The following is a 26,876-nucleotide window of genomic DNA, read 5'->3' on the forward strand; positions in this document are numbered from 1 at the left end:
TTTACCTGTGGCTGAGCATACATGATCAGTCTATTTCAGTTTCATAATTTCACCACAGATTAGTACAACAAGTATGTGTATTAGGACGGTACCACTCCATCGGTCAATGATGAGGCCAACATCTTGCTGCATCAATAACCTCCCAATCATCAATGTACTGCTTCCAGTACAGTGCATCCTTCATTGGGCCAAGCAAGTGGAAGTCAGAAGGCGCAAGATCAGGGATGTAGGGTGGATGAGGAAGAACAATGAAGTTTTGTGAGTTCCTCTTGGGTGCACAGACTTGCGTGATTCCTTGCTTTACCATAGAGAAGGAGAAGTTTGTTTGCAGTTTCTTGGTGACAAACACACTGAAGCAATATCTACAATTTTCTGAGCATTGCACAATACACTTCTGACTTGAGCTTTGCACTGTGAGGGAGGACATCACAGAAGTGCTGTGGCACTGCTCCATGGATTGCTGTTTTGTTTCTGTTTTGAAGTGATGAACCCATGTTTCCTCACCTGTAATGATGTTCGACAAAAAAATTGTCACGATGAGCCTTGAGTCACACAAGCAATTCAGCACAGATTGTCCTTCATTACTGTTTATGATCTTCTGTTAGATGGTGAGGAAACCAATGGGCACACACCTCTGATTGCTCCAACTGGTGGGAAAGTGTGCCAGCACTACCAATGGAAATGTCCAGTTGAGCAGCGAGGTGTTTGATTATGATCTATCAATCACCTCAAATGAGAGAGTCTGCACACTGCAACATTTCAGGAGTCACAGCTGTGTGCACCAGCACGTGGGAGATCAGACAAGTTTGCACAACCTTGTTGTGATAATGACAGATGGCTTGTCCAGTGGTTCATGGCGCTTTTGTTCACTGTCAGGTTTACAGCATCTCCTTTTCCCATTAGCCTATCTTTTTTATGTATATTGACTACTGCCTTCAATTTCACATACTTGCCATGTTTCCTATGTGTAGTACACAGCTTTTCATATTGGTATGACTATCAACCTGCTGTCCACCAGGATGAATGGCCACTGCCAAACTGTGGCCAAGAGCATGGTAGACCACCATGTAACACAATATGCAGCTGAAGATAATATGTTTGATTTCAATGGCTGCTCCACAACCCAGGCCATCTGGATCCTCCCCTCTACCATCAGCTTTTCTGAACTGCACAGACAGGTGTTATCCTTAAAAAAATTCTCTGCTCCTGAAATTATCCCAGCCTCAACCTACAGCAACCTACTGTTGCCACACCCTCCATCCGTCAGTTTCCACCCCCTCTGTCCTATCACCTCCTCTCTTTTCACACTCCCTCACCCTCATTGTGCCCTCTGCCAATGTTATTGCCTGTCTTGCCCCTCCCATGCTCCTCTCCTTTTTCACTTACACTGCCAGCCCCTGTCCACCTCCATGCCTCACAACCTCCCAGTGCTGTGCCTAACAGTCTACACCTTCATCTAGTCCCTGCAAGCTCCACCAGACAGTGCTTTTCTCTCACCCTGCCTGTACCCTGATATCCACCCCCTTTCCTGCCCCACTCCTGACTGCTACTTTCATTCAACCTGACAGATGCATTCAGGGCTAAGCTGCTGGAGACACCAGTCTTGTGTGCATGAGATGTGCTTGCTTGTATGACGTTGTGCATGTTTTCTTTCAAAAGAAAGCTATGGCTGAAAGCTAAATGTGTAACTACCTTCCCTTGTGGCTATCTGCAGCTCAAAGTGTCATCTTTATGAGGAGTAGCAATCTATGGTTTGGTTGGTTTGTGGGGGTTGAAGGGACCAGACTGCAAGGGCCATCGGCCCCATTTTCCATGGCCATGAAACACCCATAAGGAAGAAAATCAAGCAATAGAGATGACAAGGGATGACACAAAACAATAAAGACATAGACAAAGACCAGAAAAGAGGAATTAAAAACACACAGAGTGTTACAGTGGTTGGCTGATCATGGAAAAAAAAGGAAAAGCTAACTACCAAGAGACACACTAAAAACCCCAATCTAAAACCGTAGACCAAAGGCTAGACTCAACACAACAAAGGAGACAAACCCTCAGATCAAGTGATAAAAGCCCCCTGCGCAAATAAAACTCAAAAGTAAGCCTGCCATTGCAGTGTCATTCGTTAAAAGTGCAGGTAGCGTATCAGGCAGTGCAAATATCTGCTTTGGCGCAGTTAAAAGTGGACAGGCCAACAAGATGTGAACCATTGTCAACACTGATCCACAGCAACATAGATGTGGGTTCTTGCGGCACAATAAGTGACCACATTCCGGAAGGCCCATCTCCAGGACCAGTGCACTGATAGCCTGTTTGGCCAGTGTGTCAACATGTTCATTACCCAGGATGCCGACATGACCCACTGTCCACACAAAAACCACGGAGCGGCCACAGTGGGCAAGAATATGGATGGACTCCTGGATAGCCATCACCAGATGGGAGTGAGGAAAACACTGGTCGATAGCTCGTAAACTGCTCAGGGAGTTACTACAGATAACGAAGGACTCACCTGGGCAGGAGCGGATATACTCTATGGTGTGAGAGATGGCTACCAGCTCTGCAGTGAAAACACTGCAGCCATCCAGCAATGAGTGTTGTTCAGATTGATCCCCAAGAGTAAAAGCATAACCATCTCGACCAGCAACCATTGAACCATCAGTCCAGACTACATCAGAGCCATGAAACGCGACAAGGATGGAAAGAAAGCATCGGCGGAGGGCCTCAGGAGAGATGGAGTGTTTTGGTCCTTGTGCCAAATCCAACTGAAGGCATGGGTGGGCCACACACCACAGTGGTATATGTGAATGGGCCTAGAAAAGAGGTGGGAGAGGGAAAAACTCAAGCCCATAGAGAAGAGACTGGATGCGAACTGTGATTGTACACCCTGACTGGGTCCACTGGTCTGGAAGATGGACGAGCGAGTTGGGGAACAGGAGACGATAATTTGGATGCCCAGGCAAGCTACAAACATGTGCAGCATATGCAGCCAGTAGGCGTTGGCACCGGATCTGCAATGGAGGGACACCAGCCTCCACAAATAGGGCAGTGAAGTAGGGGGTCAAGCAATCGCAACATGGAAGGTGATGCCAAACCATAAGCCAGGTTCCCATAATTGAGACGGGACTGAATCAATGCGTGATGCAGTCATAGAAGGGTAGACCGATCGGCACCCTAGCTGGTTTGACTCAAGTAATGAAGAGCATTAAGATGCCGCCAGCATGTTTGTTTAAGCTGCCGAATGTGAGGGAGCCAAGTCAACTGGGTATCAAAGAGGAATCCAAAAAACTGTTACGTTCCCACCGCAGCGAGAGGTTCACCATCAAGATAAAGCTGTGGCTCAGGGTGAACAGTGCGAGGCTGGCAGAAATGCATGATGCAAGTCTTGGTGGCCGAAAACTGGAAGACATGTGTTAGGGTCCAACACTGTGCCTTGCGGATAGCACCCTGCAGCTGCCGTTCAGCAACTGCAATTCCAGCGGAGCTAGTACAGGCAAAAGTCATCAGCATACAAAGAAGCTGATATGGAAGTTCCCACAGCTGCAGCTAGCCCATTGACAGCAATTAAAAAGCGGCAGATACTCAAGACAGAGCTTTGTGGGACCCCATTCTCCTGGACTTGAGAGCAACCAACTTGCACATGGAAGGAATGAAGTGACAGAAAATTTTGAATAAAAATCTGGAGCGGGCCCCTAAGACCTCACCCATGAAGTGTGGTGAGGATGTAATGGCGCCATATTGTATCGTACACCTTCCGCATGTCAAAAAAAGACAGCAACCAGATTCTGACAGTGGGCAAATGCTGTGCAGATGGCAGACTCCAGGCAGACCAGATTATCGGTGGCAGAGCAGCCCTTAGAGAACCCACCCTGAGACGGAGTCAGAAGGCCCTGAGACTCAAGTAGCCAACTCAGCTTCCAGCTCACCATGTGTTCGAGCAACTTGCACAGAATGTTGGTGAGGCTAATGGGGTGGTAGCTGACCACCTCCAGTGGGTTCTTGCGAGGTTTCAACACTGGTGTGATGATGCTTTCCTGCCATTGTGATGGGAACTCACCTTCAACCCAGATACAGTTGAAAAGGTCTAGGAGGTGTCACTAGCAGGCCACTGAGAGGAGTTTGAGCTTCTGATAGTGGATGTGATCTGGCCCAGGAGCCATATCAGGGCAAGCGGCTATGGCACTTTGGAATTTCCACTCACTGAATGGAACACTGTACGATTCAGGATGGCGCATATGGAATGAAAGGCTCCAACGTTCCAACCGCTCTTTCAGGGAGCGGAAGGCCAACAGGTAATTTGTAGGATTGGAACTCTGAGCATAATGTTCTGCTAACAGTTCTGCAATTGTGTCTGATTCTTTTGTGGCGGGGTTCGTAGCGACAAACACTTCGCTGTAGAAACGGCTTACGAAGTCACCGCCACACTTTTAATAGCGGGCCGACCGGTCCGCTGGAACAGTGAACAGAAAGATGAAAACCCCAAACACTCTGATTAAATAAAAGTCGGTACTTATCTTGATTAACGAAGATACAGAAACACATTAGTGAACTCCGTGTCTACAGAAATCTGTCTAGTTTGAGTCGGAGCGCTAGGTCAGCGTCGGCTGACGACAAACAACAACTCTGCTGCGATGAACACACAACTGACTAGCAAGTACACAAATCAGTGGCGAGTATACAACTGAGCGGCGGATACAGAACTGTCCTAGCGCTCGCAACTCCAGCGCTTAAGAAGCCAGAAGCCAGCGGTGGCGCGCACAGACTTGCGGCGATTTCCTGTATCGCTGGCGCTGCTTATGCGGACGGTGTCCGGACTTTGATGCTGCCAACCTTTTGGCAGCGGGCTCGGTTGGCATTACTGGCTAGGATATAACAGATTCAGTACAGACCGCTCAATTCAGGGAAAGCCCAGGTATGCTGATATCAATAGAGTCGCCTAATCTTGGACCAAACCTGCGATGGAGAGGTACGGATGCCTATGGTGGAGTCATAACTTTCCCAGTACTCCTGCTTCCATCGGCTAATAAGGTGTTGGGCCCGGGCATGGAGTCGCTTAAAGGCAATGAGGTGCTCCAGTGATGGGTGCCACTTATGATGTTGGAGGGCCCGCATGTGATCTCTAATTGCTTCAGCAATCTCTGGTATCCACCAAGGCACAGTCCTCTGCTGAGGGGACCTGGAAGAACAGGGAATTGCAGATTCTGTTGCACAAATGATGTCGGTGGTTATTGTGTGAACCACCACATCAATGGTGTCATGAGAAAGAGGCTCAATAATGGCAATGGAGGCAAACAAGTCCCATCAGCCTTATTCAAGGCCCATGTGGGGAGGCGCCCAAAAGAGCAATGCTGTGGCAGTGACAGAAATATCGGAAAGAGGTCACTACCGCACACGTCATCATAAACACTCCATTGGACAGATGGTAGAAGTCCAGGGCTTCATACTGAAAGGTTTATGACTGAGTATGTGCCATGCGCCACACTGAAATGTGGGGAGGCACCATTATTTAAGAGAGAAAGGTCGAGCTGTGCCAACACTTGCTCAATGACAGTGCCTTGGCCTGTTGCCACCAATACACCCCACAATGGATTATGGGCTTAAAGTCGCCCAGTAACAGAAAAGGTGGCGGCAGTTGGGTTGTCAGCACAGCCAATACATGCTGTGGGACATCACCATCTGGTGGAAGATAGATACTGCAGACAGTAACAGCTTTAGGCATCCACACCCTAACAGCAACAGCCTCTAAAGGTGTTTGAAGAGGGACACACTCGCTGTAAAGAGAGTTAAGGACGTGGACACAGACACCACCAGATATCCTTGCATAAAGCTGCCCAATTCTTATAATAACCCCAATAGCCATAGAGGGCGGGAGTTTGGCATCGACAGAAACCAAGTTTCCTGGAGAGCAATGCAGAAGAAAGGATGAAGGCTGATAAGTTGTCGGAGCTCAGCAAGGTGCTGGAAAAAACCTCCGCAATTCCACTGGAGAATAATATGATCATGAGGCTGGGAAGGCAATGAACATTCGATGAGGTGGTTTATGCCTCAGGATCACCTGCTGCCACTGACTGATTTCCTGATGAGTCGATATACATTGTGTCTGAGGGCCAAGCGAGATCCAGGTCCTCAGCGGACACCAGGATCTCCACCTCATCCTCAGACGCTGAGCTTGTAGATAGTGGTGATGTGGGTGCCACTGCAAGTTCCTTGGTCTTAGAGGCCTCCTTCTTGGACTTTTCCCACTACTCCTTGGGTTTCTCTGGCTGGGAGGGCTTCACTGACTCCGTCTCCGGGACTGAGGAGGATCGTGAAGCCCTATAACCAGCTGCTTTGGGGCACTTCAGCTACTGGTGGGCATCATCTTTCCCACTAGTGGAAACCTGGGAAGGGAGGGACCCAAGGGACCCCATCTGTGTGAGAGGAGCCAAAGAAGTTGGATGCTTCTCTGGCGGTCCCCTATGGTTGGGGGGTTTTTGCTCCCAAAGCAGGTGATGCAGGAGCAACAGGGAGGGAATTCCCACTCTCCCCACCACTGCCACCATCAAAGGGGTAGGTGTAGTCTTCTGGCTCTGAGAAGTGACTGGGGCAGGTGGAGCTGATGGGACTAGAACAGTTGTAGCAGCGGCATAAGAGGAGGGCATATGAACAGGATGGAGGTGTTCAAACTCCCGCCTAGCCTCAGTGTAGGTCAGTTGGTCCAGGGTCTTAAATGCCATGGTTTTCCTTTCTTTCTGTAAAATCCTGCAGTCCGGCAAGCAAGGTGAATGATGCTCTCTGCAGTTGACACAGATGGGAGGTGGGGCACTTGGAGTATTGGGATGTGATGGGCATCCGCAATCTCGACATGTTAGGCTGGAAGTACAGCAGGAAGACATATGGCCAAACTTCCAGCACTTAAAGCATCGCATCGGGGGAGGGATATAGAGCTTGACTCACAGTGGTAGACCGTCACCTTGACCTTCTCAGGCAATGTATCACCCTCGAAGGCCAAGATGAAGACACCAGTGGCAACGTGATTATCCCTCAGACACCGATGAATGCATTGGACAAAATGAACACCTTGCTGCTGTATTGGCGTGCAGCTCATCATCAGACTGCCAAAAGAAAGTCCCTGTGGAATGGAATACCCTAGACCATATTTAAGCTTTTATGGGTCGTGACGGTAACAGAAACATCCTCCAACTTGTCACAAGCAAGTAATGCCCGTGACTGGGCAGAGGATGCTGTTTTTATCAAAACTGACCCAGAGCACATTTTGGACAAGCCCTCCACCTCCCCAAACTCTTCCTCTAAATGCTGTCCAAAGAACTGAGGCTTCATCGTCCTGAAAGACTCCCCATCAGCTTTCGTACTTACTAGGTACCGGAGGGAATAAGCTTCACTGCCATCCTTAGCCTTTGTTCCTCCCAGGGTGCGGCCAGGGAGGGGAATGATTTGGGGTCATACTTCTGCGCATTAAATTGAGCCCTTGAATGCTTAGAGACTGCTGGTGGTTGGCCACCAGCAAGAGAAGATGTGCCACACTTCACTGCATGTCATATGCACTGATGCCACCCACTCCAACCAAGGGTCCTCCCCACGGGTGCCACCCAGCCACAGCAAGGGCCACCTGGGAGTCCCGATGCCCCAGGGTGATGGGCATCTACTCCTTGGCATATATGTAGAGTTAACGGTGCAGGCATCAGCAGAGTGATGCCTGTGTTGTCAGGGGGCTACAACCAACAGGGTACATGGCGGCCCCACCACAATGGCCTGGCTAGCGTGCTGGATATCAGGTGCAAAGAAGTCCATGGTCATCATCGGTGCAAATGTGACACTGCATAGTGCATGCTGGAAACCGCACCCAGGAATGTATCCTCACCCTAGAGATGGAGAATGAGCGGGACTGCAATGCGACGATGAGAAAGGGGGCTAAAGATCTCGATGCACTATGGACATGATGCACCACGTAAGGCTCCCTTCCCGAATTGGCTCACTCTTCAGAAAAGTTTGAAGAATGGAGGTCAAACCTTGCAGGGAACCAACACATAAAGGCCAAAACATGTGAGACCCCATTTTTTTAGCAGTCTATCTTTTTTCTTAATATTGCTGATATTACAACCTGTAGTTTCTGTTGTTTGATACCCAGTATAATGTTAGCTTCATTACTTTTTAGTAATGTTTCAAAATCTGGGATACTGTTATGAATACTTCGGTATTCAAGCACCAGGATATTAACAGTCTCAATTGTGGGAGATATTTCTAAACTAGACCAGATGGAAAAGTTAATTTTAGCTAAAATACCTTGTTCACAACTGTCACACAAAGAACCACCTGTGGAATTGTATATGGAAAGGGAATTTTTGCAGTGAGGTCACCTGTATCTGTTTTATTAGTTTATGTAAAATTACAATTATACAGCATTTTTGCCAACTCTAGTACTTGGGTGTTCCTCATGAATGTTTGACCCTACCTTTATGACAATAATCGCTGTGCCATTACAAATAAGATGGTGAGTAATGGTAGATGATTCCATAAATATTCTGATTAGATAAATAGGTCTTGGATAGCTGCAGATCCGCAAGGGTTTTTTGATTTTGAGATGAGTGTCTCAATTTCTTGGTTTGTAATATTAGGGCCAACACCTTTGATAACAATGATGTGTAGAGGATGTCATGATAACTGAGAATCTTCAAGAGGTATGGGTTAAACACGTGTGTGTTAATGTATACTGGTGTCAAAAATTATAGCAAAAAATGGAAATTTTGCAAGGTTGCATTTATTTTGCCACAAAATGGTATAAACAGGTGATAGTAAATTAGAAACAATGTAAAGAATACAGAGTGTAAACAACTGCAACATGCATAATGGTAGACAAAAATGTTCTTCATTTTTTCCAACTTAATGGATTTGCATACACATTCTGACTACCAGTTAATGTGCTCAGTGTGAGGTGTAACCACCTATGCCAGCAATACAGGCTTGACAATGATTTGGCATCCTGTGAATGATTCATTAGTCTCATGTTGAAGTAATAATGTCCTTTCTTCCAGTGGAACTGTTCGCAAGTCTTAGAGAATGGTTAGTGAATGTTGATGTGATGCAACCTATCTCCCCAGTGCATCCCAGACATGCTATGGTATTAAAGTTGGGAGAGTGAGTAGGCCACACTATGCTTATAACTTGTTCTGTTTTCAAGAAAACATCAACTACTCGTGCTCTATGATGACAAGCATTATCATCCATCAACAGGAAGTCTGTGCCCATTGCATATCTAACAACTGCACCTGAAGTTCCATGATTTAGTCATGATACCTGACAGCAGTTAAACCTAGTTTATTCACCCATACAATTTCATGAAGAGGTGTTCGAGTGGCCAACATAACCCCTGACCACACCATTACAGATTCTCCTTGATATCAGTCTCTTTCCAGAATGTTTGGGTCCTGAAATCATGTTCGATATTCCCTCCGGATGGGAATCCATCAAGAATCACTCTCCAGATGAAATTGGAACTCATCTGTGAAAAGAATATTGGCTCACTTTTCGACCATGAAGATGCGTCAGAGTACAAATACAGCAGGTCTCCAACAATAAACCACATTCGAGAAACAACAGAACGATTCACATTAAGTCATCAGGCCACATAAGTTTGTGACTGTCCTTTTTTCATTCTTCCTGTGGCCCCCCACCACAGAGAGGCTGGTAGGCATCTTTTCTGTGCCGTACTGTACCATCTGTGACTGCACACAGTGATTGTGGGTGTGGACTACCTGGCAAACACTACACTGTTCCATTTACCGGAATATTATCTTCTGTGCAGAACATGATCATACTGACATCTGTTAACAGTTTCTGTGATTACATCATGAATTAGACACAGAACAGGGAAATAGTGGTTTGTTGCTTTAATTTTGGACTCCAGTGTATATCTTGGCTCATCCCATATTGCTGAATGTTGTCCTTCTAAATGGAGTCCACTGCATAAGATGAATGGGAGGATGACTAATGGTAATTGGTGATATTTTCAATAGGACATGAAATGTAAGTGAGGAAATCAGGATTTGGAGAGGAGGATCACCTGGAATATGTTGATATGCTTCTGGATTTCATCAAAAGGGATTTTATTTGCATGCATTTTGAATCAGGTTGAGATATATTTATAATATATTATATTTATAATGATATGGGCTGGTCTCACATAAGGAGTAACTCATTTCTTCTCTTTTGTCAGGAGGTTCTTTATTTTATTTATGTTCTGGAAAAGTGATAAAGGGGAGGGGGGAGGAGGGAAATTTAAACATATACTGAATGAATAGGCAAATGGGAAACTGAGGTGGTTAATTTGTCACAGTAGACAAGAAACTTAAATCCACCAAGATATAAATCAAAGTTGCATGCAGAAATGTTTACTTAAGACACAGTATCAATGATGCACATAAATTTATAATTGGAACCTTCTATCGACTACCAGACTCACCTCCTGAAGTAACTGAAAGCTTTAGAGACAATCTCAGTTCACTTGTGTGTAAATTCCCCAATCATACTGTAATCATTGGAGGAGACTTTAATTGTCAAAAAATGAAGTGGTATAATTATAGATTTATTACTGGCAGATATGCAAGACATCTTTTGAAAGATTAGTAAATGCTTTTTTCTGAAAATTAACAACAGATAGCTTGGAACTCCAGTCATGATGAAAATATCTTAGATCTAATGGCAACAAACAAACATGGCTTTTTGAGGATGTCCACATTGAAACACGTACCAGTCCATGAAGCAGTTATAGCAACAATGCATTCCGAAGTAGAAAGGGCAACTAAAACAAGTAGAAAGATTTATATGTTCAGCAAACTAGACAAAGATATAGCAGTGTCATATCTCAATGACAGGACTGGGGCATATAGAGGAACTATGGCTCAAGTTTAATAGTATAGTTGACCATGCATTGGATAGATATGTACCCAGTATAACAGTTAATGATGGGAGTGACCCTCTGTGGTATGGAGTCACTGTAAAGAAACTTCTAAGGAAACAAAGACTACTGCATGATAGGAATAAAACAAAGCATAGGACTACAAATAGGGAGATGTTAAATGAAACGTGTTTGACTGTCCAGAGAGCGGTGTGTGAAGCCTTCAATGACTACCTTAGCAGAATTTGTTAAAGGATCTTCAACTAAGCCCAAAGAAATTGTGCTCATGTGTAAAGGCTGTTAGTGACACAGAAGTTAGTGTCCAGTCACTCATGGACAAGACAAGAAATGAAATTGAGAGTAGCAAACCAAAAGCAGAAATGGTTAACACTTTTTTTTTTTCAAATGTTCTTTTATAAAGGAAAACGCAGGAGTTTTCTTCCAGTTAAAATCTTCATACCACTGAAAAGATGAGTGAAGTAGATATTAATGTCAATGGCACAAAGAAAAAGTTGAAATTATTGAAATTAAATGAAGCCTCAGGGCCCAGTGGAATCCTTATTAGATTCTACATCAAACTTGCAGCTGTCTTAGTCGTTTTGTTAATTAGAATGTATCATAAATTCCTTGAACAAAAAACTGTACCCAGTAGTTGGAAGAAAGCACAGGTCACATTCATCTAGAAGAAGAGTACAGAAGTGGTCCACAAAATTACTTCCAACACCCTTGACATAAAGTTGTAGAATCTTATAACATATTCTGAGCTCAAACATAATGAGATGTCTCTAACAGAATGACCTCCTCCATGCCAACCAGGATAGATTTCACAAACATTAATCATGTCAAACCTAACCTGCAGTTTTCTCAAAGGCATACTGAAAACCATGGATCAAAGCAGTTGGTTAGATGCAGTGTTTCTTGACTCAGTACCACATCTACATTTATTATCAAAAGTGCTATCAAATGGTGTATCAAAAGAAAATTGTGATTAGATTGAAAATTTTTGGTAGGGAGGATGCAGAAAGTTATCTTGGATGGAGAGTCATTGAGAGATGTAGAGGTAAACTTCAGATGTACCCCAGGGTAATGTTTTGGATCTCTTGCTGTTCACATTGTACATTAATGAGCTTGCAGACAATATTAATACGTATCTACGTGATACTTTGCAATTCACAATTAAGTGCCTGGCAGAGGCTTCATTGAACCACCTTCACACTATTTCTCTACCATTCCACTCTCGTATGGTGCGCAGGAAAAAGAGCACTTAAGTCTTTCTGTGTGAGCTCCAGTTTCTCTTACTCTATCATAGTGATCTTGTAGGTGGATGCCAACAGAATATTTTCACAACTGGAGGAGAAAGTTGATGATTGATCCTGCACAAGAACATCCTGCCACAATGAAAAAAAATCTTTGTTTTAATGATTATCAACCATATTCATGTATCACATCCATCATATCCATAGCACTCTCTCCCTTATTTTGTGATAATACAAATTAGCTGTCATTCTTTGAACTTTTTCGATGTCCTTCTTCAGTTCCATCTGATGCGGATCCCAGACTGCACAGCAATACTCCAGAACAGAGCAGACAATTGTGGTGTAAGCAGTCTCTTTAGTAGACCTGTTAAATTTTTTACACAATTTGCGTATAAATCACAGACTTTGGTTTGCTTTCCCCACAATGTTTTCGATGTGATTGTTCCAGTTTAACATATTCATTACTGTTATCCGTAAATATTTATTTGAATTTGCAGCCTTTAGATTAATAGTAACCTCAGATTTGTTGCAGATGATGCTGTTATCTATAGTGAAATACTGTCTGAAAGAAGCTGCACAAATCTGCAGTCAGATCTTGATAAGATTTCAAAGTGGTGCAAAGACTGGCAACTTACATGTTCAAAAAAGTGAAACAGTGCCCTTCATAAAACGAAAAAAACGTAGTACACTTATGACTATAATATCTGTGACTCACAGTTGGAATCAGTAAACTTGTGCAAACATCTGGCTCTTTCTAGGGACATGAATTGGAAAGATCACATTGGCTCAGTCATGGATAAAACAGGTAGCAGATTTTAGTTGGTAGAATACAAAGGAAATGCAGTCAGTCTACAAAAGAGATTTCTTTCAAATCACTCATGCAATTCATTCCAGAATATTGCTCAAGTGTGTGGGACCAATACCAAAGAGGACCAACAGAAAAGGATAGCATAAATGGTCACAGGTGTATCTGACCTGTGGAAGAGGAAGAATGTCATGGAGATACTGAAGGAATGGAACTGGAAGACTCTGTAAGATAGATAAAAACTATCCTGAGAATGCCTGCTTACGAGGTTTCAAGAACTGGCTTTAACTGATGACTCTAGGAATATACTACAACTCCCTTGGTATTGTAAGGGCAAGCTTAGATTAATTACAGAACACACAGAGGCATTTAAGCGATCATTCTTCCCACTCTCCATACGTGAATGGAATGGGAAGAGACCCTAATAACTGGTCAGCTGGACGTACCCTCTGCCATAGACTTCACAGTGGTTTGCAGAGCATGGATGTACATGCAGAACCAGCAGTTGTGAGTATTATACAATGTGGAGCTATTTCTTTTTTTTTCTTCTTGGCTGGGTAATTGGACTGAGGATCAATGGCAGTTGCTGGTGTAGAATTTGTGAGCTACTTGTGTTCGTACAGTCATAACCAGGAAGAGTTTTCTTATTGAACACTCAACACAGCGTGTTTAATAAATAAACGCGTATAGCGAACAAAAATGGCGCTACCAGATTTTCAAATGTCACATCACACAGTATAGACAACATGTACACACGTAATTCCTTTATTTGACTGAACGTAATGTCCCAGGTGTTTTTTTGCCAGAGTAGAGAGTAAATATTTGTGCTCAGCAATTTCTAAGCGAAAGAAAATCGAAAAACTGAAAGCAAGTATCCATTAAATTTTAGTTTTAAAGCGTACGGTTGTGCGATGCCCTTTTGGTGTGTTGTACCCTAGGTAGTAAAGCTGCACAGTGCACATCTGGAACGTTGATAGTTATGCGATACAATATATAGGATTTGTTGTGTTTAGTGTGACTGTTTTCGAAGTTTACATGTAGCTTTGTAGTCGTCGTGTGTGTTCGGTGGGTGTTGTCGTGATTCTGAAGAATGACAAATAGCATCTCGAACTCGGATAGCTGCAATACATTTATACTCACGGAAACCTAACCTCAACAACTACTTCGTGTACTTAACCATGATAATGTTAAAAGCATATTTGCTGCGGAATTTGCCTGAAAAACTCTGCTACAGATTAAATCGTTGCGTTAGATCTGTGAGTGTGAAACACAAAAAATGTGATCAAACGTTTCAATCATACTCTACTCGCCCTATTGCTCCTGCTTGGAATGTTTTGTTTTTCGGCACCGATGATTTTTCAGCAGAAAGCTTAACAGCTCTTTGTAATGAAATGTAAGTACTGATAGTCAATTGAAGACTATTATTATTAGTTAGTTTTCCATTAAACAACCCAGTACTACGAAAAATCCTTGTAATTCGCAGATCTCATTTAACGCGTTTGTTAAAACAATACATTTCTTAGCTTAATACTTTCAGTGTTTGCCGTCACTATTAGGCAGTACATAATGTTCTACTCAGTGCTTTAGCACTTTATACAGAGAATGATTGATGTATCGAAAATAACGGGGCGACTGATTCTACAGTGAAGTTCAAGCCGTGAATGTATTTTTCCCATTTAATTACGTTCGATAGAGGTTTCCTTTTCTCGTGACACCTACCTCAAAATGTGATCTAACACCGCTGTCTGTTCCTGCACAGATTTCCGTGTCTTGCCTGTGAAAACGGCATTCAAGTTAGGGTTAAATTGTCTGTTTATATGCACATTAACACACTATGCCATGTATCAAAATTGTACAGGTGACCCGTGTAATTGTGAAATTATGGGCTTCACAGCCCAGCATGCTGCTTGTTATTGCTGTTGTGTCAGACTCTGAGGGCAATGTGACCTTAATTGTCAGTGGATGTTTCACAACGTTTTACGCTTGTAGAAATAAGCTGACTGACAAAAAAGTGAAGAACAGAGAAGACATGATCAGACGTCAGTGTAACTTCTGGTATATAGATGATTAGAGTTGCTGTTTTCTGTGATATGTAAAACGGCCCTCCACAATACGTTAATGTTGTCACCGGATGATTAAGAGTTGCTATTTTCTGTGATATGTAAAACGGCTCTCCACAATACGTTAATGTTGTCACCGGGCCTAGCGGGATGTATGGACACAGTACTACTACTACGACGGTAAACAAATAAGAACGACGACGGTACTCCACATAGGAGCGGCGCGGGGAAACAAGCTCCGCCTCCTCCTCGCAGGGCTGGCAGCCCATCCGTTGTTTGTAAATCTGCGAAAGCAGTACTGACATGTGGATATAGGAATCACCGACCCCATTGGGATCGTGGGCGTCTCCCTCGAATCCCTTGATGATTCAGGATTTGTCTCTTCACTCATTACTAAATGAGAAAAGAAGCCAACAAGCTACTCACAACACAAAGCAAAACGGAATCCCTGAGCCATTTGGTGGTGGCTACATTGTAATTGTGTACTGAAGTTGTCAGTGGTAGTTGTGGCCTGACCTCTACCGGTATTTTAGGCAACCATTATTCAAAACATACCCGCGCGCCAAGATATCCTCATATGACTTACGAGTCGCGAACAGCGTAAAACGACCTGGAACTGTTACAGACTACAGGCTAGGCTTTGCAGCACCGATGGCAGCAGCGCGGCATGTAGAAGACGTAGGTGAGGATGAGGTGGATGTCTTGGAGGATGTCGCCACATCCACGCTGTCCGCTACCGATGGTCGTGCAAACTTCTGTTCGAAACCGCTCCCCCCCGACATCCTGGCTTACATTAAACAGAAAAACCGCGTGTGCCGCGAATGGCAGATCACACGCCAGCCCGCCACAAAGCGCCTCTTAAATAGAATGCGCAGAGAAATAAAAGCCGCAGTGGAGGCTCACAGAAATAGCTAGTAGAACAGCAGATTGAAGTGTCAGTGTGGTTCTGTGAATTAAGGGAAAACTATGTAGCGAATAGTGCTTAGTTACATTGTGTTAAATAATGACGGGAGGAACATAATTAGTACGGTATAAAATAACGAGGACGACGACGATTCTTCCTTACCACAAGATGTGTGAGCATAAAGCTGTTAATTATGAAAATTATGTTCTGTGTGTCAAAATAGCATATTAGGTATTTAAAACATAAATGAATTATTTGAACTCAGTGATGTTCTCTTCACCAGTAAAATGCAAGCAGCCTAAAGAAACTTTTTCTTTTCTTATTACAGTGTCGCAAAAATCTTACATGTTTAATCAGTGTGTAATTATACCATATCCAGTCTTTTAAGTTTGCAGAATCATTAACTTTGAATTTTTTTTTACATCCAGATTATTAGATAGTAAATAGTTGTACACTTGCAGATCTTACAATACATAATTATGGAAAACTAAAGTTTATCATTTCAATTAATGTAGTAGTAACAATGAATGTGTGTCAGTAACTGTTTTTTCTACAGATTATTCATCTGTGCTTGATGTTAGATTTTAATTAAGAGTGCCCTGCCTTTCCAGTGATGTTTGAGGTAGTGAGAGATTTGTGTGATCTCCCAACAAATTTTTTGTCATACTGCCTTCCATTTAGGTAATTGTAAATTTACCCACTTTTTAATCTTGTCTTCCTTCCGTCTACCTCTAGTTCTTGATCATTGTGATCACCCCTTATCTGATGGCTTCACTGTTGAGTTCCATAATTGACCACGAGGACCAGATAGTGTTCATAATTGTGTTTTTCTAAAATAGTTAAGTGAAAATCTAGTTCTAATTTGGCAAAAAAATTATAAAAGGGCAAGGTAAACAGCTGCGCTCAAGTGTAAGCAGGGCTGCAAGTAAAAAAAAAAAAAAAGTTTGATAAACAGAAAATAAAAGCTTGGCATTAAATTTTTACTTTTTCTTTTGTAAATGCTTAATGTGTACAAAAATTATACAGATAGCTTGTCACTGTGGATGCATGTTTACTGGAATGTAGTGTGTATGAGATAATGTTAAACATGATTACATGTAGCATCTACAAGTGATGAATGTTTCTGTTAAATTCTGTTCTTATGGTAAACAGCTTAGTGCCTCTACATACAAGTTATGACAATAAGCAGTAAAAATATATGAAATAGGTAGTGATAGTAGTAAGCCTCTCATTATCTTACTGCTAGATAGGTACCTCTACATTTCTCATAATGCTGGCCTTCTTTTCCCCAATTTTCCATTAATTTGCATCAATTATGGCCATAACCTGAAACTTTTAAGTCAGATGTTTCTTTTATCCCATTTCATAAGCAGATTAGTTAGTTTAGCAAATAATTATCATTCCACTTGTTTTTGCTTAGAACTGAATTTATAAGGGGATTCAAACATGACTACTTCTTCACCACACATTTAACGTTTCCTTATGATCGCATGGATGTACTCCATTAAATTTTGTGATAGCAAAATCCAGCCATAACATCTGTATCTTATGTTTCAATACATTATTACTGCTCATAATAACTCACAAACTTTGATGTTTATTCACAAGAGGCCCTAACACATCATTATTTCATTCCATAATAATCCTCACTATAGCCTACTAATTCACTGTACTTCATCAAATCACTCCTCATTTAATTGCTACATAATAAAGCAGTACAAATTTTCATATCATAATTCCATGAAGTTAATACAACTTTCCATTTAATTACCTATTTGACTAACAAAATTTTATACTTTTACATTATTTGTTTCATACACTGCCCAAAACTAACTTCATTTTTCTGCATGCACTAAATATGTCATTGTCAAAGTGAAATTATAAGTACAGAGTGTCTTGCATACATACAGTAATCACCACAGCTGATAACATTTCAGTTTCACTACAAATGTAGTTACTGTATTGATTTTGCAATTAAATACCTGATAGTGGAAATATTAAGTCTGACATTCCTGTCCCTGCATTTTTTTCCCATAGCAAATATAATTCTTCTAGGCTCATTATCACAATCCACTGTAGAGGTAGTTTCAGTATAATCTTGTTGCATACATCTGGTCTGGGCAGTAAATACGATACTAGTGAAGGCAGGTACATACAAACTACTAGGCCACAAGTCTAGCAATGCAATAATACTCAAGAACTTTAAAAACTAGTATTGTTTTGACTGTGGTTAGTAGCATAAAATGAAAGACCCTCAAAAAAATAAACTTGCATATGGGTTCATAGTAAGATATCAGTGAACAAAGCACTAGAATGGCCAGGGGAGTATCTCACACAGCAAAAGTAGTGTTAAACTCCAGTTCCTTTAATAACAGTTGCAACAAGCACAAGAAATCTTTATCAGTTACTAGGTTACGTAACATAATAATGAATGACCTTTAATATAAACAAGTTTAACATATGGTATCAACATTAGGCAGAAAAATCAAAATCTCAAGTATGTTCAAATCTGAAGCGAGCATAACCATTTAACAGTACGTTACATAAACATATTCCTTCTCGTAATATTGTTTAATCGATGGTACATTTATGTATTACTTTTTATAAACTGTTCTTAGATTTCTGTTGATAATAGTTCAGTACCCAGTAACATTTTCAAGCATAGTAGCAATCATATCCTGATTCAGGTACCAGCAAGTGTAAAAGTTTTCTGGAAGTGAACACAGTTGATGATCAGTAGCCACAGTCAGGCAGATATAAGGTGAACAGACATCGCTCATTAGCTTGGGACAGTTGCTTTTTCTGAGTCTTAGTCCCATCTTTTTTAAAAAGTTAGAAACGGACACCAAAATGTCCTTTTTTTTGTAGTAGGAACTTATTGCCATAAAATGCTGTTGGCTGTAGTTCTCAAAAGTTGAAATGTCCTGTTTAGTGCCAGTTTGATGAAAAATTTAGACAACTGACAAAGCAAAGCACTTCTAATATTATTGGTCTACAATGCATAAACACCTGAAACTGTGTGGAGACTATGCATGGAGAAGTACAGTTGCAGACAATAATCCAACTGTGCTGGTCTGCACTTGTGCTTAATGTGAATGCCACCGCCACCACCAACAACAAAAACTGTAAACACACATTCTTCATAGTGACTCAAAAATATTCATTACAGTTGTAGCTATGGTAGAAGACAGTACTGTGTTCTGCATTTATAAAATAATAAAATACTGTGAGCTTTTGTAAACTGCGATTGCTAAAATACTTGAAATTAATATTATGCCACTGCTGAGAGGTAAGTGTGTTTTTAAGAGGGACCTACAAAAGGAATAACCATACATTAAAAAATAATTTTTGACTCAGATGTTTGATGCAAAAACTATATCATAACAACAGTGAAAAACAAAAGAATAGCATGTGCAGGTGCTTCTTGTAGCACAGTGTTGAAAATTTTTTTTAGTGGGAGTTTTGGTGGTGATGTTTTTGTGGTCTTCTGTCCAAAGACTGGTTTGATGCAGCTCTACATGCTACTCTATTCTGTGCAAGCCTCTTCATCTCCGAGTAACTACCACAACCTACATCCGTCTGAATCTTCTGAGTGTATTGATCTCTTGGTCTCACTGTACGGTTTTTATCCTCCACACTTCCCTCCAATACTAAATTGTTGATGCCTCAGAATGTGTTCTACCAACCGATTCAGTCTTCCAGTCAAGTCGTGCCACAAATTTGTCTTCTCCCCAATTCTATTGAGTACCTCCTCATTAGTTATGTGATCTACCCATCTAATCTTCGGCATTCCTCTGTAGCACCATATTTCAAAATCTTCCATTCTCTTGTTTAAACTGTTTATCATCCTTGTTTCACTTCCATACATGGCTATACTCCAAACAAATAATTTCATAAAAGACTTCATGACACTTAAATCGATATTTTTCTCTTCTTCAGAAATGCTTTCCTTGCCATCGCCAGTCTACATTTTATATCCTCTCTACTTTGACCATCATCAGTTATTTCTCTGCCCAAATAGCAAAACTCGTCTACTATTTTAATTGCCTCATATCCTAATCTGATTCCCTCAGCATAACCTGATTTAATTCAACTACATTCCATTATCCTCATTTTGCTTTTATTGATATTCAATTTATATCCTCCTTTCAAGACACTTTCCAGTCCGTTCAACTGCTCTTTCAAGTTCTTCACTGTCTGACAGAATTACAATGTCATCAGCAAACCTCAAGGTTTTTTATTTCTTCTCCCCGGATTTAAATTCCTACTCCAAATTTTTCTTTTGTTTCCTTTACTGCTTGCTCAATATACATATTGAATAACATTGGTGATATGCTACAACCCTGTCTCACTCCCTTCTCAACCACTGCTTCTCTTTTGTCCCCCTCGAGTCTTAGAACGGCCATCTGGTTTCTGTACAAATTGTAAATAGCCTTTCACTCCCTGTATTTTAGCCCTGCCACCTTCATCATTTGAAGGAGCGTATTCCAGTCAACACTGTCAAAAGCTTTCTCTAAGTCTACAAATGCTATAACCATAGGTTTTGGTGATAAAGATATGAAATTAGCAGCTATTGAAGAAGTGTTCATTTACCATACTGTTCACCACAACCAGTCTTTCAGATCAGTCGACTGTACTGATAAACTTATCCAACAGACTTTTGAACCAAAATTTACTTGTGGCCATAGCAAAACCAAAGCAATTATATTAAATGTTTTAAACCCTTTGCCATTTCTCAACTAGAATCTGATTTACAGAAAGTTAATTTTATTTCAATAATGACAGATTCCTCAAATCACAAGGACATAATATTTCTGTTGCTCATCAGGTCCTTCAATTCTGCTGAGGGGATTTGAGCTGACTAGTCTTGAAAGAACTGTGACAGACGCCCGAACAACAGGGAACTGACATGCATTGATACTACGAAATAGTTCATTCATAATGGCTCGACACTAGCCAAAATCTAGATTTGCCAAATAAAATCTGCAAGAAAGGATGACTGATTGCTGTGCTCTATCATTTGTAGAGTAATTTCTGTGTTAAATGATTTTGAATCTAATTTAGTTTCCAATAGCAAAGATTGTTTCATAACATCAGCTATCAGATCAATTAATGGTGCACTGGAAAATGAGGGTTATCATCTGATATCATAAAATTTGAACACTATGTCCATACATTTTATCAAGGTGCAGCTGAATATTTAAATAAGTGGCTTGAACCTGTTGAGAGTTTGGAGGACTGCAGTTGGACTGGTTAGTTAGTTAGGTACTTAGTAACGTGTTCCATGGATCATTTTGCGCAATAGATCGTAATAATGTGGACCGAGTCATAATACATTCACATCACAAATTAATTTGTACATACAGTTACATTCTGAACATCTTTACAAAAAGAAAAGAAAGATACATGGATCTGAGTTAATTAATTTCAACCCACAACCTTCTACACATTACAGTAACAGAAATTCTACAGAATAGGAGTTGTTGTTGTTGTGGTCTTCAGTCCTGAGACTGGTTTGATGCAGCTCTCCATGCTAGTCTATCCTGTGCAAGCTTCATCTCCCAGTACTTACTGCGACCTACATCCTTATAAATTTGCTTAGTGTATTCATCTCTTGGTCTCCCTCTACGATTTTTACCCTCCACTCTGCCATCCAATACTAAATTGGTGATCCCTTGATGCCTCAGAACATGTCCTACCAACCGATCCCTTCTTCTAGTCAAGTTGTGCCACAAACTCCTCTTCTCCCCAATTCTATTCAGTGCCTCCTCATTAGTTATGTGATCTATCCATCTAATCTTCAGCATTCTTCTGTAGCACCACATTTCGAAAGCTTCTATTCTCTTCTTGTCCAAACTATTTATTGTCCATGTTTCACTTCCATACATGGCTACACTCCATTAAAATACTTTCAGAAACGACTTCCTGACACTTAAATCTATAGGAGTTGTCAAGGCGAAACTTTCTCAGTTTGTTATCAAATTTTAGATTGCTGTCTGTCATACATTTTATATCTCTGGGTAAATGCTCAAAAATTTTTGATTCACCATTTTTGTGCTAAAGACAATCTTAATATGGAGTAATGAATGTCATTTTTCCTTCTGGTATTGTAATTATGTACTTCATTGTTCCTCTTGAACTGTTAAGTATTATTTACAACAAACTTCATGAGGGGGAATAAATATACTGTGACGCAGTAGTCAGAATGCCGAACTCCTTAAACAGATGTCTACAAGATGATCACAGGTGAGCTCCACATATTCTTCTCTCAGCACATTCTGTCCCAATGAAGACTTTCTTTCTTAAAGATATAGTTACCCCAGAACATCATTCCATAATCCATATGATGTTGAAGAAAAAATGCAAAATATGTTGACTTACTGATTTGTCTCTCCCAAGATTGGCAATGATTCTAAGCACAAATGTGGCTGAACTAAGTTGTTTTAGGAGTTCCAAAGTGTGTGTTTTTCTGATCTAAATTCTCATCAGTATGGACCCCTAAGAAGTTTGAAGTTTCCGCCCTATTTATTATTTGCTCACCATGTGTTACACTTATCATTGATGTAGTACCCCTAGACTTGCAAAACTCAATACGTTGGGTCTTTTTAAAATTGAGGATGAGAACATTCGCAGAAAACCAGCCAATGATACTTTTAAGAACTTTATCATTATTTCTATTTCTGCATGTATGCTTTGATTGATTACAGTACTAGTGTCGTCTGCAAAAAGAACTAATTCTGCTTGTTGTATACTAGGTGAAAGATCATTTACATGTATGAGGAACAGTAGTGGACGTAAGATCAAAGCTTGGGGAACCCCATACATGATTTTGCTCCAGTCAGAGTTATATCCCTGGACCATATTTCTTGAATTACTAAGTACAACTTTCTGTATTCTTTTGGTTAGATATGACATTATCCAGTGGTTGGCTATACCATCATTCCCATAAAATGTTAACTTATTTAGGAGAATACTGTGGTTCACACAGTCAAATGCCTTAGAGAGGGTGCAGAAAATACCAATTCGTGCTATTTTATTGTTTAATGCTTGTAAAACCTGGTTAGTGAACACGTAAATGGCATTCTCAGTAGAGCAACCCTTCTGAAACTGAAACGGTTGTTGTTGAGGTGACACACTACTCTGGATTACGTCACTATCTCAAAAGATTTCAGTCTCTCTGGAGCAATGCCTTGAGTTAGTGATGCATTACATATTTCAGATAAAACTGGGCTAATTTCATGGGAATGAATTTTAGTGCTCTGTTGGAGACACCATCAAAACCAGGCAAGTCTTTATTTTTGAGAGAATGTATAATTTTCTTAATATCAGGAGAAGAAGTTAGTGATATGTTCATATGATTGATTTTTATGAGAGTTAAATTTTCAACATACTGATGTGATTTTGCTCTTGAACAGTTTGCCCCTTTACTTTCTACTATGTTTAAGAAATGATTGCATTTGCTGCCTGTGACTCATCATTTATAGCCCTTTCATTCATTTCAGTAGTGCTGTTGTGTTGTCCTGTCTCTGGTTGTCATTACATTACCTATTGCTTTAAATCTGGTCTTGGAAGTAAGAGTTAATTCAGGAGTACCCCTGAGGAAATAACATTTGTAAAAATTTCGTTTGTGAAATGGTACCTTCAATTATAGTAGATAATACTGGGAAGTATGAGAGTATATGTATATTAAACAATATACATCACTGAAAATATTAAAAAACTGGCAAGTGGAAAAAGTGTCACTGAGTGACTGTTGGGTAGAAAATATTTCATATTGCAGTACAGACAGTGTGCCTTACATCAATGTTCTTAAAATACTAGAATTTCTTCTGTGTTTACCTGGAACGAACACCTCCAGTCAATGAATGTTTTCTCATATGGATGGATGTTGGACAGTTGATGAGAACATTCTGTCAGTTTAGACTTTTGAAAGCTGTGTTGATTAATAAGGTGAACTTCAATCACACATGTACAAATTTTATAAAATGTTGTGTGGTGTAGTGGAGCTATTGAAGAAGACCAATTAATCAGCAAAATATCAATGAGGAATGATTCTGGCATTAATAGTTCTACGTGACTGTTTTGCTGGAGTGAATTCAGAGCTAATATACACTCCTGGAAATTGAAATAAGAACACAGTGAATTCATTGTCCCAGGAAGGGGAAACTTTATTGACACATTCCTGGGGTCAGATACATCACATGATCACACTGACAGAACCACAGGCACATAGACACAGGCAACAGAGCATGCACAATGTCGGCACTAGTACAGTGTATATCCACCTTTCGCAGCAATGCAGGCTGCTATTCTCCCATGGAGACGATCGTAGAGATGCTGGATGTAGTCCTGTGGAACGGCTTGCCATGCCATTTCCACCTGGCGCCTCAGCTGGACCAGCGTTCGTGCTGGACGTGCAGACCGCGTGAGACGACGCTTCATCCAGTCCCAAACATGCTCAATGGGGGACAGATCCGGAGATCTTGCTGGCCAGGGTAGTTGACTTACACCTTCTAGAGCACGTTGGGTGGCACGGGATACATGCGGACGTGCATTGTCCTGTTGGAACAGCAAGTTCCCTTGCCGGTCTAGGAATGGTAGAACGATGGGTTCGATGACGGTTTGGATATACCGTGCACTATTCAGTGTCCCCTCGACGATCACCAGTGGTGTACGGCCAGTGTAGGAGATCGCTCCCCACACCATGATGCCGGGTGTTGGCCCTGTGTGCCTCGGTCGTATGCAGTCCTGATTGTGGCGCTCACCTGCACGGCGCCAAACACGCATACGACCATCATTGGCACCAAGGCAGAAGCGACTCTCATCGCTGAAGACGACACGTCTCCATTCGTCCCTCCATTCACGCCTGTCGCGACACCACTGGAGGCGGGCTGCACGATGTTGGGGCGTGAGCGGAAGACGGCCTAACGGTGTGCGGGACCGTAGCCCAGCTTCATGGAGACGGTTGCGAATGGTCCTCGCCGATACCCCAGGAGCAACAGTGTCCCTAATTTGCTGGGAAGTGGCGGTGCGGTCCCCTACGGCACTGCGTAGGATCCTACGGTCTTGGCGTGCATCCGTGTGTCGCTGCGGTCCGGTCCCAGGTCGATGGGCACGCGCACCTTCCGCCGACCACTGGCGACAACATCGATGTACTGTGGAGACCTCACACCCCACGTGTTGAGCAATTCGGCGGTACGTCCACCCGGCCTCCCGCATGCCCACTATACGCCCTCGCTCAAAGTCCGCCAACTGCACATACGGTTCACGTCCACGCTGTCGCGGCATGCTACCAGTGTTAAAGACTGCGATGGAGCTCCGTATGCCACGGCAAACTGGCTGACACTGACGGCGGCGGTGCACAAATGCTGCGCAGCTAGCGCCATTCGACGGCCAACACCGCGGTTCCTGGTGTGTCCGCTGTGCCGTGCGTGTGATCATTGCTTATACAGCCCTCTCGCAGTGTCCGGAGCAAGTATGGTGGATCTGACACACCGGTGTCAATGTGTTCTTTTTTCCATTTCCAGGAGTGTATATGCGAGATACACATTATTTCTGTATCATTACTTTCGAAACCTTCGTATTTATGATGAAACAGTTTTACATATTCTCTTTTGTCCTTTCTTCAGTGAGAAAAATTAAAATGTCCCATTTTCTTGCTTCAAAAATATGGTCACCTTAGGCGGATAGCCAAAACACTTGAACAGTAATTACATATTATATCATAAACACTGAGTTGTGTTGGGAAAATATAAGGTTTCTGATATCGACTTTTAAGTCGATGGCAAGTTGTGAGTTTGCTTGAAGTAAGTGTGGTCAAGAGAAGATTGAGTCATCATGGGGTTTTGCATGAGGCTAACACATTAGTGAATATTTATTGTTTGCACAGTAGACAGTTTCCGTAGTCCAAAAACTTAATGATATATGGCATATACAGTTGAAGGAAATATTCACAAATCACCTACTGCATTGTCAGAAAGCTAGTACAAAGGAACTTCTGACAAGTAGAGAATGACATCAACAGGAAAAGAACAAATGGTACATGATAATTACATAGTATGTGTGTCCCATTGGATAACTCAGTGGTGCATGGAATGCAGGGCAGTCACAACTGAATAATCTGTTATAGTAGATATCGTGTTATTTCATACAGTGTGTTAACATATGGATGTAGCTCTGCACGTAACTTGAAAGTGGTAGTGCAGTATATGAGATTGGTCTGTAAGTTCATAATATTTAATTGTTTTGCACTTTGGCTTTCTGATTGATATGGATTTATTTAGCAAATGCCATATTTTATTTGTAGTTCACTGTTTGAGTTTACATATTGTCATTTGGACATAGTGAGTGTAGCCGAGCACACAAGAAAATGGAGTACCTAGTGGAGAAATCGGAATGTTTCAAACATATTCTTCTGTTTGAGTTCAGTGCAGGGGTGACAGCAGTGAAGGCAGGTAGAAAAAATTGTGCTGTGTATGGGACTAATGCCATTGAACAGAGCATGCCAAAATTTTTTAAGAATGATTGTTTTGACATTAGTGATTGTCCACATTCAGGAAGACCTTTGGGAATTTGATGATGATGGTTTAAATGCATTAATCCACAATGCTCCACCAGTGTACTCGAGAACTAACAAATCTGACGAACTAGGATCATTCCAAACATAATGCAACAGTTGTATGCGGTGGGGAAGGTTCAAAAACAGGGTGTATGGATACTACACACTATAAGGCAAATTCAGAAAAAAACAGTGGGTGGCAATGTGTATGTTTCTGCTTGCTTGTCATCAGTTGGCTTGTGAACAATGCCAACCATTCATATCCTGCATCATTATGAGTGGTGAGAAATGATGTCTTTATGCTAACATAGGGAAAGGAAGGGCTGGTTGAGCTCAAACAAAGCAGCAGCTTGCCGTACAAAGACCTGCATGCACCCACAAGCAGTAACATTATGCAGCTGGCGG

The 26,876-nt window shown here is 41.6% G+C and overlaps 1 protein-coding gene across 2 annotated transcripts in view; it reads left to right on the forward strand.

Annotated features, from left to right (window-relative positions):
* The first annotated feature begins 13,862 nt into the window (after window positions 1–13,862).
* Window positions 13,863–26,876, forward strand: part of LOC126109763 (methionyl-tRNA formyltransferase, mitochondrial) — a 54,642-nt gene continuing 41,628 nt past the window's right edge. For both annotated transcript variants that reach the window (XM_049914814.1, XM_049914815.1), the window contains exon 1: window positions 13,863–14,342. In XM_049914814.1, the coding sequence (XP_049770771.1) occupies window positions 14,128–14,342 (215 nt within the window). In that variant the 5' untranslated portion in view covers window positions 13,863–14,127. The remainder of the gene's footprint in view (window positions 14,343–26,876) is intronic.

Source organism: Schistocerca cancellata, chromosome 12 (assembly GCF_023864275.1).
Source record: "Schistocerca cancellata isolate TAMUIC-IGC-003103 chromosome 12, iqSchCanc2.1, whole genome shotgun sequence".
NCBI lineage: Eukaryota > Metazoa > Arthropoda > Insecta > Orthoptera > Acrididae > Schistocerca > Schistocerca cancellata.